The sequence below is a fragment of the Aedes aegypti genome, chromosome 3 (genome assembly GCF_002204515.2).
Source record: "Aedes aegypti strain LVP_AGWG chromosome 3, AaegL5.0 Primary Assembly, whole genome shotgun sequence".
Classification (NCBI taxonomy): Eukaryota; Metazoa; Arthropoda; class Insecta; order Diptera; family Culicidae; genus Aedes; species Aedes aegypti.
In genome coordinates, this window is record NC_035109.1 from 310,922,126 (window position 1) to 310,938,349 (window position 16,224).

At 36.5% G+C, this 16,224-nt stretch overlaps 1 protein-coding gene across 1 annotated transcript; it reads left to right on the plus strand.

Moving 5' to 3' along the window:
* The first annotated feature begins 542 nt into the window (after positions 1-542).
* Positions 543-14,665, plus strand: LOC5577172 (nitrilase and fragile histidine triad fusion protein NitFhit). The gene is made up of 5 exons (XM_001663204.2): positions 543-657; positions 724-950; positions 10,553-10,933; positions 13,616-14,117; positions 14,176-14,665. The coding sequence occupies exons 2-5, from the start codon at positions 729-731 to the stop codon at positions 14,523-14,525; spliced, it is 1,455 nt and encodes a 484-aa protein (XP_001663254.2). The 5' UTR covers positions 543-657; positions 724-728; the 3' UTR covers positions 14,526-14,665.
* Positions 14,666-16,224: the final 1,559 nt, after the last annotated feature.

A 16,224-nucleotide genomic window follows, 5' to 3' on the forward strand; every position in this document is an offset into this window, starting at 1 on the left:
CTGATAGCTTTAGCTTAAATTGTTATTTTCGCATGCGTATATCGTGTGGGAGGTACGATGATACACTATGCCCAGGAAAGTCGAGGAAATTTCCATTACGAAAAGATCCTGTACCGACCGGGAATCGAACCTAGATACCTTCAGCAGCTTGGGGACGAACCTGGTGTAGTGGTTAGAACTCACGCCTCTCACGCCAAGGACCTTGGAACGAATCCCATCCCCGAGATAGTCACTAAAAGTTCAGTGACGACTTCCTTCGGAAGGGAAGTAAAGCCGTTGGTCCCGGGCTAAAAATCTCGTTAATAAAGATAGAAAAAAAAAAAACCTTCAGCATGGCTATGCTCTTTGTAGCCGCGAACTCCAAACACTCGGCTAAGTAATACCCCAGAGACATATTTTCTCTAAAGTTTATTATCATTATTTTTATTTAAGAAAAACATTGTATGTGTTGTTCAATTTACGTTGTATCAAACGTTTATTATGCAAAATTACCCTTATGCCAACTGACTTTATACCAAACTGGGTAGCCCCATTGGAAAGGGGGCGCCATCAGCTGTTCTGTGTTTATGTTTTGTCGTGATAAACAATTTCGCGCACTGATAAGAAAAGCACACAGTGATAAATTAGACGCAAATTTGTGATTGAATAATCAAGCAGGTAAGTTGTTTATCATCTGTTTTTTTCATTGAAATTCCAAGTTAATGCCTAATGTTTCGATCCTAGATTGAATGCAGTCGTCATTTTTACTAATGAGTGGTGCTCTGCTGGCAAGACGTATCAGCGGCATTCAACGATTCGCATCAAGAAACATGTCGACCGCCAGTGGTGCCCTGCGAACCGGTTCCAGCCCGAGGATTGCCATCGCTCAGATGCGCTCCACCAACGACAAGGACCACAACATGGCCCAGGTGAAGACGATCATCCAGAGGGCCAAAGACCAGCAAGCTATCGTGAGAATTCAATCCTTTATTATATTATAGGCTACGAGGCTGACTTACAAAATTTTCAAATTGCTCGCATTTAAGCATAAGTTTTCATAACATTTTTAGGATTGCTTCACTATTATTTGTAGTTTTGTGAGTGATTGGAAAGTATTGATTCAGAGTATTAAGGACAAAGTTATTTCAGAGGACAGGCTGACCAGAGACGAATAGAGACATAGTACCGTGATGCTACCATATTTCGCGCACGCTCCTAATTTCGCTCCCTGCCATTTTATCCATATTTGTTGATACATATTGAACTATCTAATTACATGTTATGTAACCATGGCTGAAGTAGATATGTTCAAAATACTAGCCAACAAAAATGTCTTTCGCAAAACATGTTTAAAATGTCAGTGAGCGAAATTAGGAGCGCGCGCGAAATATGGGTACTTTACGGTAAAAAAATATATAATGATCGCTCACATTTTAAATTATACTGCTTCGCGACTTAAAATGGATGAAACAACGTGCGAAGTTCGATTTTTGACCAACTTCGCCGCGTCGCGAGTCACTTCGCTATAGTGCGCATCTATGGCCTCCGCCGTGTGCATCATGCGCACTATTGAGAATCGACTTGCGACGCGTCGAAGTTGGTCAAAAATCATACTTCGCACCTTGGTTAACCCATTTTCTAACGCGAAGCAGTATATTTTATTATAAACTCCACAACCATTTTTGTTCAAATATAAATTCTATTCTAATCGTAAATCTTCTGCACCTTTGACCCAAAAAACTGGTTTTGAAAATCTGAAAAACGATGATGGTTATTTTTCTCTTAAGGTGACACGGGAGACCTATCTCTGTCTCTAACAATTATCATCAAAACTTTGCAGTAGCCAATCTCGAGTTTTAGTGAACCGATGCAATTGAAAATTAAATGGGTTATACACTGCATATATAGAATAAGATGATAAATTTTTCGCATCGATATATGGAGTAGTACTTGTGATTTGCTTCTTCAAATGGATAGGGTGATTATAATGATGTCCCGTGCGGCCTTAAAAGCCAATAACAATGATGAAGATCTGAGTTTACCATATTTGATCTCATCGCAAAGAGTACAAACTCTGTAAAAAAGTACTAAAGAGTACATTTAGCCTATGGACCTATGCACGGGTTCACTAATATGACGTTTGAGCGGTGCCGAATTCACTAGTTGCCATGGTCACGTAAATAATGCGGCACCGCTAAAACGTCAAATAGTGAATCCACAGTTCCATACTGAAAAATTAAAAACACACTTTTTACTTGTGTGTTGACCTTTTTTGTTTTTTTTTTCTTAATTTTAAAGTCGTTGATAACCAAAAGCAAGATTTCGAAAAAAAATGTGGACATTTTTTTTTTGCCCAAGTAACGCAAACAATTGTCAAATTCATACTCATAGCCACTTTTCCACATTTAAATCACAGTTAAATTTTTCAGAGAGAGCTTTACTAGATTGGACATTGACTCTGAGATAATAGATTGAATACAATATGTTTTATAGTAACGTGAATTATACATAAAGTCGTTCGTCTTTTGGAACAATATTGTCTTTCACATAAGGTTTGCTTCCAGAAAAAAACGTCTTTAAGTAAATTTGCCTTAATGACTTGTTAAAACGTTTTGAGAAATAGAAGCTTGATTGATTTCATAGTTGTGTTGATTCCACTCTTGTGTTTTTAGTAAGTACTATATTTTACTGTTTACACTTCTTCATTCCCACACCTTGTTCACCGCCAAAACATCATTTTTTTTATAAGCTCGAATAGAATTTTCTAAATTCTTCAAAACTAGTTAGTTGATTATTTATCAAAAGCATTATTATGAGGTCACTTATTCCTTATTCAATGAGATAAATGAGCGTGTAAGTACTTCCTGATCATTATAAGCTAATCACACCAATTCAGTTCAGCCAATATTTGTCGAAAATTGGTGGATCACCTGCACGCTAACATTAAAGTACCCATTAATGGGTAAAATAGTATTCATTTACAAAAAAAGTGGTTTAACTCATTAAAAGAGTAAAGCCCGTTTACTCATTAAAGAGTATTCGCTTTGAACTTCAAAAGATGGGTATTTTTCACTCGTGGCCGCTTTAATAAAAATGGGTTATAAACCCCTATTATTAAACTCATTAAAAGAGTAAAGCTGATGAATAAAAATGGGTAATAAACCCCCATTGAAAGCCATTGAAAGAATCATTCCTCTTTCCAAACATTTTACCAGTGTGAACGAAGAATTTCGAAAATAGTACCAAAAAGTATCATATCCATATCTACGTTTATATCTAGTTTTTCCAGCCAGTTGTACCAATTTTTGAGATAGTCATTTTTGGTGATATTCAGTGATTAACCCCTTTATTTTTACATTACAGTTTTACTTCGCGGTTCAAGCCAAAAATATATCCAATATACTACGGCATGAATCGAATGAATTAAGTAACTTTGAAAAAGGAGAATAGATAATCCCTCTTACTTTCAGTGCACTCCACTTATTTTCAAAAAGAGACATTTTTCATTGAAATCATCAATAATTGAAACCTAGATAAAACTTTCCATAGTTTTGATCTCTGTTATGAGGTGTCGGCCAGGGTAGACGCGTCACGCGAAAATCCTTTGGAGTTTGACATTTAATTTTTTTTTTCAAGGCACTCCGGCCACTACTGTGCCGGACTCAGTTGATCTTGTAGCTTCTTTACCGATAAAGATCTATTTTCAACTTATCTATATTTACATCCTACTTTCACTCTCTCCTACTCTTTTACTCTCACACCGAGCAGGTAGGAGAGAGCTCTGCTATTAGTGAGGCTAGCTGCCTGCGAAGAGGGTCAGTTTGTCTCAGTCACCATCTGATACTGACGGAGGATGGATGTCCTCCGTGAGGCGTCTTTTGGTGGCTGGACGAGTTTTTTTTAGAGGGGCTGGGAATCGAACCCATGACCTTCCGCTTATGAAGCGAAAGCGTAACCTCAAGGCTACAGACCCCCCTAACATTTCATTATTAATAATTGTTATTCCTTCCCGTGCAATTTTCGCTTCGCTTCGCAAATCGCGTCTACCCTGGCCTCGCCCTAATTCTGATCAAGAAACAGAGGCGAATGTGTTCCATTTTCTGTGCTATATTTGCAATCAAAGGGGTGTTCAATGATCCAATAGATTATAATTAGGTTGTTGAAGACTGCATTACCAGAAAATATGAAAGTTATTACCAATTCTATGCAAAACATAAATCACCCGAATGGCTCGATACTGTTGCAGTCTGTGAAAGTTGCTGCTCTTGGACGCTCTCGTGCCACGTACCAAATAAAAGAGTGAATGTTAACATTCATAGTGGTGTACCGTTTGATTCATATTACGGACACTTAAGGACTCAGGGAAATATAAACCAGCATAGAGCATACAAAATAAATCATTCTGTATGATTCCTTAGCGCTATCGAGCGTCGGAAGCCCTTTACTTTCGAACAGTGGGTGAAGAATACGCTTCCGCAACTTCAATAATTTTAAATCAATCAAAATGTGTGGCCTTTTCATGATTCTTATTCCGGACGCTTCCTCACTTTTGCCTCATATTCCGGACACTTTGAATCGAATTCCGGACAGCTCATGATAATCATTAATGGAACAGTCAAATCATCAATCGAAATCGATAAACCACCAAAGAGACATCTAAGGTAGTTGGGCATTATAAATTTTCAAAGATATTTATGGAAAAAGTTTACTAAAACGAGCCTTGAAATTGAGAACTTTTGAACAGCAAAAATTGAAACATTTCGCGTGAAATGTTTCCCATACAAAATAGAGTGTCCGGAATTTGAAGCTGTCCGTAATTTGAATCAAAACGGTATTAAAGCGCATCTTGTGATGTAAAAAGTTTTGTGATCAATCCGCCTAGCAGTGAGATAGAAAAACTATTTTTTCAAAACATTTAGATAGACATATGGTGTCTTCGGCAAAGTTGTAGAATTGGCAATTAGAAACAACTTTGTCGAAGCCACGATTTTTTTATCTCTTATATTTTTTGAGATATATGCCATTGCTAGTGAATGGTCCCTAAAAATCATATTATTTTCATAACTTTTTTCCAATATTTTTAACATTTTTTGTGTTTTCTACAAAGTTGTTTGTCATGGAAAAACCCGTATTTTTGCTGAACATGTCTCTATCTTTTGAAGCAACAAAGTTATTCATGAATTACTCTGTTTTCAAGGGGTAGTTTAGGCCTCTAGAACTGACTTCGGCGTAAAATGGCACAGATGACTCTTACAAATCATGAAAGTACCATATTATGTATCCGGTAGAAATCAAGACCAACATTTATTTACAATTATTGTTTTCTCGGGCCCCGTGCGTCGCAGCTAATATGTGAATAGTGCGCTGTGTTCATAAAAATCGTAAGAATGCAGCGCCACACTAAAAAACTGATTTCAAAATCGCGCGAGTTGAGGCGCGTCGCGAGTCTCACTGGCGCGATCCGGTTTGGTGGCGGTGCGACAATATCTCCCCTTTCAGCAGTTGAAAAAAAAAAAACTTTTGTTCATAAGCGTCTTTGTATGGGTTTTTACTATCAAACAAATAAGCCTTTTTAAAACGAATTCGACTGATAATTCTTTTACTTTAAGAGATAGAGAGATGCGATGTTCAGCAAAAACACGCGTTTTAAGATGTTTAACAACTTTGTAGAAGACATGAAAAATGTTAAAAATCTTGTAAAAGAGTTACGATTTTTTTAACATAAAGTACACAAATTTGTATGAAAAAACTCGTTTAAAATCATTTTTGTTCATAACTTTTTACTTAAATTTTTCATAAAAAAAATCAATGGGGAAAATGCCATTCATGATGTCTCAGAGAAATTCTCCGCAGATCTATCTGCATTTTTTTATCACAGATAACTATTTTTTAGATTTCTCTAAAATGAAGGACTAACATCTCTCGCATTCCTTCAAAACCGTCCAGAAATTGTTTTTTTTTTCAAAAATGCCTTACTAAGAAATGTTTAAAGAGATCTAACGTTCCTATACAGTTCGTAGCGGAATACGTTTAGCGGCCGATTTCCTCACCCCCGCTTAGGCCTTAAGCCAGGTTTAATCGTATGGGTTAACATGGTTTACGGCTTAAGCGGCCCTAATTGTTCTTTCAAAAACTCTTCCACGAAAACACTCAAAGATCCCAAAGATTCTTCTAGAGAAACACATACAAAAAAAAAAACAAAGGTTTGAAAGAACTTTGTTGGTATTATTTTGAACAATTTCAGCTTAAATATAATTCGTTAAAATTTATTCAATAGGGTCCTAAAATCACAGACAAACAGACGTAACACTTAGAACAAATCGCGATTAAAATCATAGTCGCGAGAACATGTACGCCCAATGCTAAAATGACTGTGTTTGGCCGATGAGCCAACAGGTGGCGGTAGTGTGTAAACGTCAAACACGAACAAAAACGATGCCAGCGCTGTGGGCGGTGGGTTGGCCTCCTATCATATATTTGAATCGACAGTTAAAAAGGTGGTCGATAGACATCGATGAGAGTGTGACGTCTGTTTGTCTGTGCTAAAATGTTCAATGAAATCTTGTTTTTATTCAATAACACGAAAGAGCATGTTACTGTAACTACTTTAGCATTTTTTCCCGCTCAAATTACGGCTATATCATATTAAAGCTTTAATTTAGAGAGAGCGAGACAGCACCAACACACGGCGCACAGTTAAAGTCAAAAGAACAAAATAATTTATGGCACGTACAGAGGCTCACACTGAGGTTGTTCCTGTCTGACATTTCCAGGCCCATGACAACCATATATCGATACACAGTGTTCTTCGTAGCCAGGATGTCCCGGGCGATAAGTGAATATCGCCCACTGTCAGTTGTAAGAATTGTGAAAATAAAGACCATTGTTTTGTTTAATTGTTTGCTATGGTTTGATTATCAATTTTTGATATTGTTAAATCAGCTTATAATGTGCCAAAAAGTTGAAGCACATTCAGCATTTCGATGGTTTTGGAAGGAGAGCAAACGTTAAAAGGCATCCTGCAAGCCTCCAAGCAAGCAATCAGTGATTTGATTGCGAAACTTGCTCGATTAATGGATCATAAACATTAAACAAAACTTCGCATTCTGATTACACTCTCGATTCGAATCACCCGAAAATGAGTAAACACATGGAGATGTTGACTACGGTAAAAGTCGTCCCGTGCCATGGGCCTGGACATTTCGGAAGGGACACGGAAAACAAAATACACCCAAAATTTGAGTTTAAACGAAGGATTGTGACAAAATCGCAGAAAAACATAAAAAATGTTTTTTGGACTTAAACAAACAAAAAACATTAAAAAATTGAGTAAACATATGTTTTAGGCCTAACCTTAAGCGTTTGGCACCAAAATTGGGACAGGGCTTTAGGACCCTATTCCTGTCTTAAAGCTCAAGAATAAAACCGTAGAATTTCTGAAACACCTTACAGAAACGCTTAAGTGGTCCTTGTAGGATTAACTACAAAAATTCTTGTTTCTTTTTTTCGTTTTTTATAATAGAAAATGATTGGTGTTAAAATGGATGGAATTTTTACTGAAAGTATTTGTAACTAAAATCTTGGATAATATTTTGTGTGAACTCTGAAGTTCTGTATGTTTGAAGTGAATATATTGATGTAGAACCTATTTTTCCAACGTTTAAAAATTCCAAACCAATTTTTTGAAGGGTCTATTATCGATTGTTTTGTAGTACTGCAGAAGTTTAACGCGAAAATAATGCCGGTATTGTTTTTAGAACATTACCGAAGATGTGTTGTTGTGAAATTCGTAATGTAAGACATTAATGAATTTAATTCTTAGGTGAAACTTGTGCATTACTTTGAAAATTAGTTGATGGACTTTCAGAAATCAGGAAGCACAGGTATAAAAATTCTGCAATTTTTCAAAACGCCTATTTTTTACCTCTTTTTAAAATCTTCAAAATGTAGCTTTTTGGCGTTTGGAAATATTTTTGTACTTTTGTATGTTCCTCAAAGCGTTATGCGAAGGAAGGAGAAACAACTAAATGTTGAAACAGGTAGAAAAATAGATAGGCAATGGTGCAATGAATTATCTTTGAAATCTATCCATCCTTGACTGCCAGTTTTCCAGAATTCTGCCAGAAAGCCTCTAGAAATTCCGCCTTCGCACAAAGATCAGTATCACAGGAAGTTCAGTACAAGTTTCTTTATGAATATCTTAATAAAACCTTTCCCCCTTTTCTGTTATTTTGCTACATGTTCTCTACAGATTCCTTTACCGCTATGCTAATTTCGGAAGCAAAATTTTATGTGGGTTTATCTCTGAAATTTCAAAGGCGAGATACCTTTCGAAAACAATTTTCTTTCCAATACGGGAATTCGAAGCAAAATTAAAAAAAAACATGGAAGAATTCTTGACGCAATTTTTGATGTAATTTTCGAAATATTACTTAAGGACTTGAATATCGCTGAAGAAATAATTTATAATTTTTTTTGGAAATCTATTTAAAAAAATTGAAGAATTTTTAGTAGAACTTTCAACAAAATATCTCAGTGTTAGATTTGACAGAATCAATGATTTTTTGGAGGAATTAGAGGGAAAACTGAACTTTTGAAAGATTCAGATACGTTTTTAGGGGTAAATCATAATCGAAAGCATATTCCGAAATCAATTTGCTAATTGAAAGTTTACATAGAAGGAATTGATGTCCACCAGAAGGAATTCGCTTTGAAAGTGTGAATATGTCCCGCAATATTATTTGACTAATTTCCAAGATATTTGCAAAAGCTCTGAAGCCATTCTTCAATATTCCTTGAGAAATTTGATACTAAAGTTCTATAATAAACATCGAGAGTTTTTTTTATTTTGCTTCCAATCTTTTGGAAATTAATCAAATAATATATGAAATAGTAAGTTTTCTTAGAAAAATATAGTTCAGGCTATAAATTTATTCATGCGAAAATACTTAAAAAGTTTAATCAAAATCAAAGAGAGAATTTATTGGTGGAATAAAACACCGTGGTCGATTGTGTTACATATTTTCTCACCACGTGCAATTTCTGCCATTCATCTGAAGAAAACTTGGCCATGCCGAAAATCCTTGAAATTGAAGTCTTATTTTTCGACCAAAATTCCCGCTATGTATTGTCTGAGAAATTCCTTAAGTAATTTTGTCTATTTTTACAATTCTATTTTTTTGGACATCACTATGGTTGCCTGAGTGTGTTTTGGGCATGCTTACGGGAATGGCCAGAAAATACCACAACGGTAGGCAAAATAACTGCGATTGCTTTATTGTCCTTGCTCTTCGACTCTTGTGCAACTAGCAGAGTCGGCCGTAGTTAATTTACAAAAACGTTGGGGCTTTGTTTGTAGCCCGAGTAAAATTTACTTCTGCTACGGTGTATTTCTTTTTTCGAGGTCCTGTGAATGATCGTTGGACAAATTTCTTATAATTGCTAAGATGTTGTTCATATAGCCTAAAAGGGGTGTTTATTTTGTCCCGATATAATGATGACCACAAAATATATTTTTAAAATCTTTTTTCTGAATCAAAAGAAACTTTTTTTTATTAATATTTAACATTGTTTAACAAATGCTTAGGGCCGGGTAAATAATCCTTTAGTTGTGGATGTTCCTATTGTTGCGATTCATACCGATTTCATTGTATTAGGCACAGAACCGACATTGCCAATCGACGTATTGGCTACACGAAATAGTTAAACATATCGTTTAAATTGCTTTAAAATTGTTGAAATACCACACAAACAGTTTGAACTTTTCTCACTTGTTCCAATAGTTACGGTAAAGTACTTCAATAATAGAGAATCCCATATAAGAAAACAACGGATACCGCAACTATAGAAACACACATTAAAAACAACCGCAACTAAAGGAACAGTGTACCAATTGTGGAGGTACCTATTATTTTTCACTGTCATGCCATCTTATGTTACATTGTATTTGTATCATTATCCTACAGTTACCACGAAGATTTTTTTAAATAAAAATGGTCGTTACTTCCCGTTATAACAATAGTATGTACACTCATTACGCTTTTTTTTTAATTTTGAGCAGTAAATCATTAAAACCCAAATTTCAAAACGATTTAGATGACTTTCAATGTCCAATCTTTTGTCCAAATTTGTGAACATGTATGTTAACGCTTTGTAAATGTAAACCACTAAACGTATGCATCAATAATAAAAATAATTTATGAACCTGTGTATATTAGAGTGAAAATTTCTGAATGTTCAAGAGGCCTAGTATAGGTTAAATATGCATTTCTTAATTTCCTGGTACATCGTAACTTATTACAAATCACGGGTCTGTTCTTTCTTTGTACGAAAACATTTTGTTTCCAAAACGGCAAAACAGTTTTAAAATTAAGTTTTGTAGTACCTGACCCAGAGGTGTTCTGGAATAATTTTGTCCTCAATACTCCGAATCAATACTTTTTCTCAAAATTTAATTAAAAACTATTGACTTATGCTCGAATAAAGTCGGATTTTGTACGTCTGCCCCTTAGCTTACAGGTGTTAACCTGTAACACCTCATCAAAGAGACTTCAAGTTTTTCCGCTTATTTTAGTTTGTGTTCTTTCCGGAATGTTGCGACTACGTGGGAAGCAATCGAGAGGAGACGCTGAAGCTGTCCGAACCCCTAACCGGTCGGACGGTGGCTGAGTACAAGCAGCTAGCCAAGGACAACGGGCTTTGGCTGTCGATGGGTGGCGTCCACGAATCGATAGCGGAATCGGATTCAAAATCAAAGACCGGAGATGTTCAGAACATCTACAACACTCACATTGTGATAGACAACGAGGGGCAGCTGGTGGCCCAGTACCGGAAGTTGCACATGTTCAACGTTGTGACGCCGGAGTTCAAGTTCCGGGAATCGGAAACGGTGCGCTCGGGGAGTGAGCTGGTGCCCCCGATCGAAACTCCAATCGGACGAGTAGGATTGCAAATTGTGAGTAAATGGTCAGATGTATCTTATCTAAAATATGTATACATTACGAGAACCTTTTGGATTATGAAACCACGAACAAAAGGAGTGAATTCATAACACTTCTCCATAAAAATGTTGGAATTAAAATTGTTGCTAAACATTGTGAAAATAGAAACATGACGTTTCTCCAGAATGCGCGCCTTCTTCCAAGGGTGAAATGAATACTGTGCACCCCCACTAATTTGAACGACATGCAAACCATAGGGGTTCATTTATTTGAATTCCTAGTCACCCTACGAAACGCAGAAAAACGTGTTTCTGGTTACCTGATTGGCTGTTTTGTTTTGTTTCTACGTTCTGTTCCACAATGTTCTACACTGTGTTCCATGAGTAGAACGATGTGCAGATTAGCGGGGATCAAAATAAAAAGGGTTAAAATCAACGGGGGTTTCAATGTTTGAAACAATTTAACCTGTGTTTGCAGCAACACTCAAAGCTTTGAGCCAACTCTTCTCCATGTCCAGGAGAGAAGCTTCGTAGAATACAGGAGGACGCTTCAATGCTTACCGACTTTAAAATGGCTTGCTCAATTTTCACCACCAGTTAAAATTTCAATCTTGTCGCTTCCTTGCGACGCTTATCCACCTACAGTGGCCCAATTTCATATTCGTACAGGATACTGTTTCCACATCAAGTTAGTAAAAAACTATTAAATGAAGTATTGAGCTACAAATACCTTATCCACATTGAAGGTAACAGGTGTTATCTATTGTTTGCCAATCACAAAATGTTTCCATTTACATTCATCTTTAGATTAATAGAAAAGTATTGAATTGATGTCTAAAATTCACCCAATTCCATATTCGTACACCTACCAAAATTCATACGCACAACGTTCAAAACTAAATTTAGAAGCTCTATTTGATTACTGAAATTCTTTATTATGATGTTTAGATGTAGTGAAATACATTTGGACAATTTATTAGTGGACATATATGAAATTTAGGTAAAGTTATGAGAAATGCCAGCTTTCCAATGATTTTTGCTATTAAATCCTATAATTCAAACAATAACGTTTATTTTTGTCATTGGATCCAATCTATAGATTATACTCGTAAGCTCTGATAGAATTTTATTTGAAATATATATAGTTTACAGAAATCATAAACAGTTTTTATCCCTTTTGAGTTCAGAAAATTGTTGTGCCATAAGTTAAAAACTCTTCTAAAATGATATTTTTAATCAATGTTAACCAAATTTTCATTCTAAACAACAGGTAAATGTTAATTTTGAATTTGTCTGTAAAAATAATTTGAACTACGAACTTCGTTTTACAATAAAGTACCCTAAACTACGCTGTACATACCTCCACATAATTGATGTCATCGTAATATTCAATTATCTTTGAAATAATATTCAAAGTATATTCAAAATAGTACCCCATTTTGCAATTTATTGATTTAATAAGAAAAATACAAAATAACTTGAATGAGCAGAGAGCATTGATATACTATTCAATAGAATATATCCTGTTGTTTTCATCATTTTAAAAAACGTTTGTGTTGCGGTTATGGCATTAATATTTATTCTTTAAATCTCTATAATCATGTTTGGTAGTAAAATGTAAATTAAAAATGATAATTACGCAATGTTTTGATAGAAACATTAACTATGGATTATGTGTATACATTTAGGAGCCAAACATAAAGAAATTGACTAAAATTTTTGGTTTTGGATTTGTTATAAATGTTATACTACCTAAGATTCAAAAGTATAAGTTGTCGATATATTCTCCTAGCTACTCTAAAACTGATTAAATTTTTTTGAAACTTGTGCAATATTCGCAGTTATCATTCTTAAGGAAGTGATGATGAAAAAAATGCAATTTATTGTTCGACTTACCGAATATTTTAGCAAAAACCATGGGAAAACTGGTATTTTTCTTAAATTTACTTAAGTTTCAAATATGTCCGCTTTTAAATTTTCCAAATGTATTCTACTGCATCTGAACAACACAACGAAGAGCTTAAGTAATCATCTAGTCCATTAAAAATTAGTTTTGAATGCTGTATATTTCTTTTTTGTTAGGTGTACGAATATGGAATTGGGTCAATTATAGACACAATCTCAATACTTTTCCATTATTCCAAAGATTTAAGCAAATGAATACAGTTTGTTATTGCCAAACAATAGATGACACCTATTCGTGATCAAACGTCAACATCCCATCGCAAAATCGCTAGTGTTTGGAGGTGATTTTAACCTCCAAATTGCCAAATAACCTCCAAAACATCACCTCCAAGTTAGTTCTAATAACCTCCGTTATATGAAATATGGTGACGCGTCGATCGTCGCAAGTTTATCGTTAAACAGTCAATAACCTTCATTATTGATAAAGTATATCGAAGTCCATGCACCATTCAATAGATATATACCAACTTGATATGAAAGCAGTGCCCCGTACGAAAATGAGATTGAGTCACTGTATTTATTTCCATCATTTTGCAAAAATCTTCTATAGATTCCCTTTACCTTTGAGTCGCATGACCGCTATAGCCATAACAAAAATCGATCGATCGATATGTTGAAAACTGAGCTCAACTCAATTTTGACGAAAATGCAAATGCGACTGACTTGCGATTCACGGCAGTATAGTTATAACAAAAATAATACAAATAAATATATTTAATTTGTGAATTACAGTGCTACGACGTCCGGTTCGCGGAAGCAAGCACTCTGCTTCGGAAGCAGGGAGCGGAAATCCTGACGTACCCCTCGGCCTTTGCCGTCTCAACGGGTCGAGCGCACTGGGAAGTTTTACTCCGGGCGCGGGCCATCGAGAACCAGTGCTTCGTGATAGCAGCGGCCCAAATAGGTTTCCACAACAAAAAGCGGGAAAGTTACGGACACGCCATGGTCGTCAATCCCTGGGGTGTCATCCTGGGGCAGGCTAGTCAACAGGACTTGGATGTGGTCGTTGTAGATCTAGACTTTGGAAAACTGGCCAACGTGCGCCAGAATATGCCCTGTTTCGAGCATCGGAGAGACGACATTTACAATCTGTCCTACCGGAAGGGCACCGCCAAGTTGGAGAACTTTGACGAAAAGTACAACTTTGGCGGGTACGACATTCCAAAAGATACGGTTTTCTACTCTTCAGAGCTGTGCTATGCCTTCGTCAATATCCGTTGCGTCGTTCCTGGACGTAAGAAATCTGTATACCTCAAATTTGAATAAATATTAACTACTTCATATACCAACAGACGTTCTCGTGTCGACTAAGCGGTGGGCAGCCCGAATGCCGGACCTGACCCCGGCGGAAATCAACGACTTCTTCCAAACGGTGTGCAAGGTGCAGAAGGTGGCCGAGAGTTTGTACGGTGGATCGTCGGCCACCGTCACGGTCCAGGATGGCCCCGATGCCGGACAGACCGTGTTTCATGTGCACTGCCACGTGATGCCCCGACACCAAGGGGACTTTCCCGAGAACGATCAAATCTACGGAGAGCTGAACATGCACGATAAGGAACCGGAACGGCCCCGTCGATCGCTGGAAGAAATGCGTGCCGAAGCGGACCGGTTTCGGGAGGAGTTTGCCCGGATGGGACTGTGAGGTTGGCTTTTTATGGGGTATTATGGTTTTATACATGTTATGTATAACGCTAAGATAATCAACGTTGAATTATGGGTGAAACGCTATATTTTATGAAATTAAAATTTTATTTGTCTTCGAACGTTCCTAATATTTTATAATTATGATTACATTTTTATTAAATCTACCTATTTCATTCCGAAATCTTAATTTATATTAGTTTTTAACGCGGTATTTGACCTTACATACCTGTTCCACTGGTCGGTAGGATGACCTCATACGCCCAATCTACAAAAAAGGGTACAAACTGGACTGGAGTGTGCCAATTACAAACACTGAGAAAAATCTACACGTCAAGGTCGTGTGTTTTACTTATTGCGGCGCTCATTTTAAATCCACATCAAGCGGCGGCGGTAACGCGCAGAAGATATGCGCGCAATTCAAACGCAACGTTAAAATTCAAGTAGGCTTGAATTTTTTCGTTTTTCAAGGACGCATATGTTTCAAATTTGCTAAATCTGAAACATTTGGTGATTTTCATTATCACTGCGACGGTATATCGACATTTTTAGATAATCGCATTACGTGGATTTATCTTGCAGAGCACAATATAGTCTATAGGTTATAGATTTGCGCAATAGAGCTTAGTGACATTTGAACACACGTAGACTAGCATACGCTCGTCATACACAGTTTGTTTTTGTTTTCCTCAAAGAAACTTGCACACGCTTTCCAGACTCATCAAAATGCATATGGAAATATTACCCAATTTGAAAAATTTACACCCGGTTTCTGGGTGTTTTTCGAGACTGAGTGCATATTGTTTTCCTCTAAGGTTCACAACTACATCTACACTAGGGCACCCATACCATCGGGCGTGAAAACCACTATGAGGAAAACCACATGACTTGAGTGTGGTAGTTATGTGGATTTCGTCATTGTCTTCACGGTATAATAACATGTGTATCAACATTAGGTTGTCATGAGAAACAAACATAAATGTCTAAACATTAAATCATGAAAACCAACTAATTTGCTTATTGAATTCGAAATGTAGTGGCTTTAGATAGTTATGAGTGATAGAACATGAATGTCATGAAACTGAAAGAAGAATTTGATAGAAGAACTCTTGCTCCCCAAAATATGGATTCGGGGCTCCTCTGCTTGTCGCAAGCTCACTTGGATGTTTATTATTTTTTTTTTTTTCAAACAAGTAAGTCAGCAACAAGCGGGGCACCAAAAATCCATATTTTGGGAAGCCCGGGATTAGCATATTACATTTCATTCGAAGCTGAAAGTAAGAAAAATCCGTTAGTGGAATCCGATTCTCTACTTATCTATAGAAAATTAGAATGAACTCTTCATCTTCACTCGGACATCCACACTATTCGAAAGAATTCCTCTAACACTTTCAGCTTCAGAATTTGCGTCTTCTCTTTGGAACGTGTCGTTCGACACGAGGTCCGACCGCAATTTTGTTCGCTATGGGTTGATCACTAACAATTTAGAAATATGGAACACGGAAATCGACAGCAAGCATCGATCTCAAATCGACCAACTTGAACATGATGATCATGACACAAGATAATCATAAGTTATACACACTGAATCCGTGTTGGGTGATGATCTATGCAGTAGCCTGGGACACGGTTATATGAAAAATTTAGACTCTCGCGCCAGTCCACATTTTGGATTGGATTTTGGTCCTATAACAACTGTG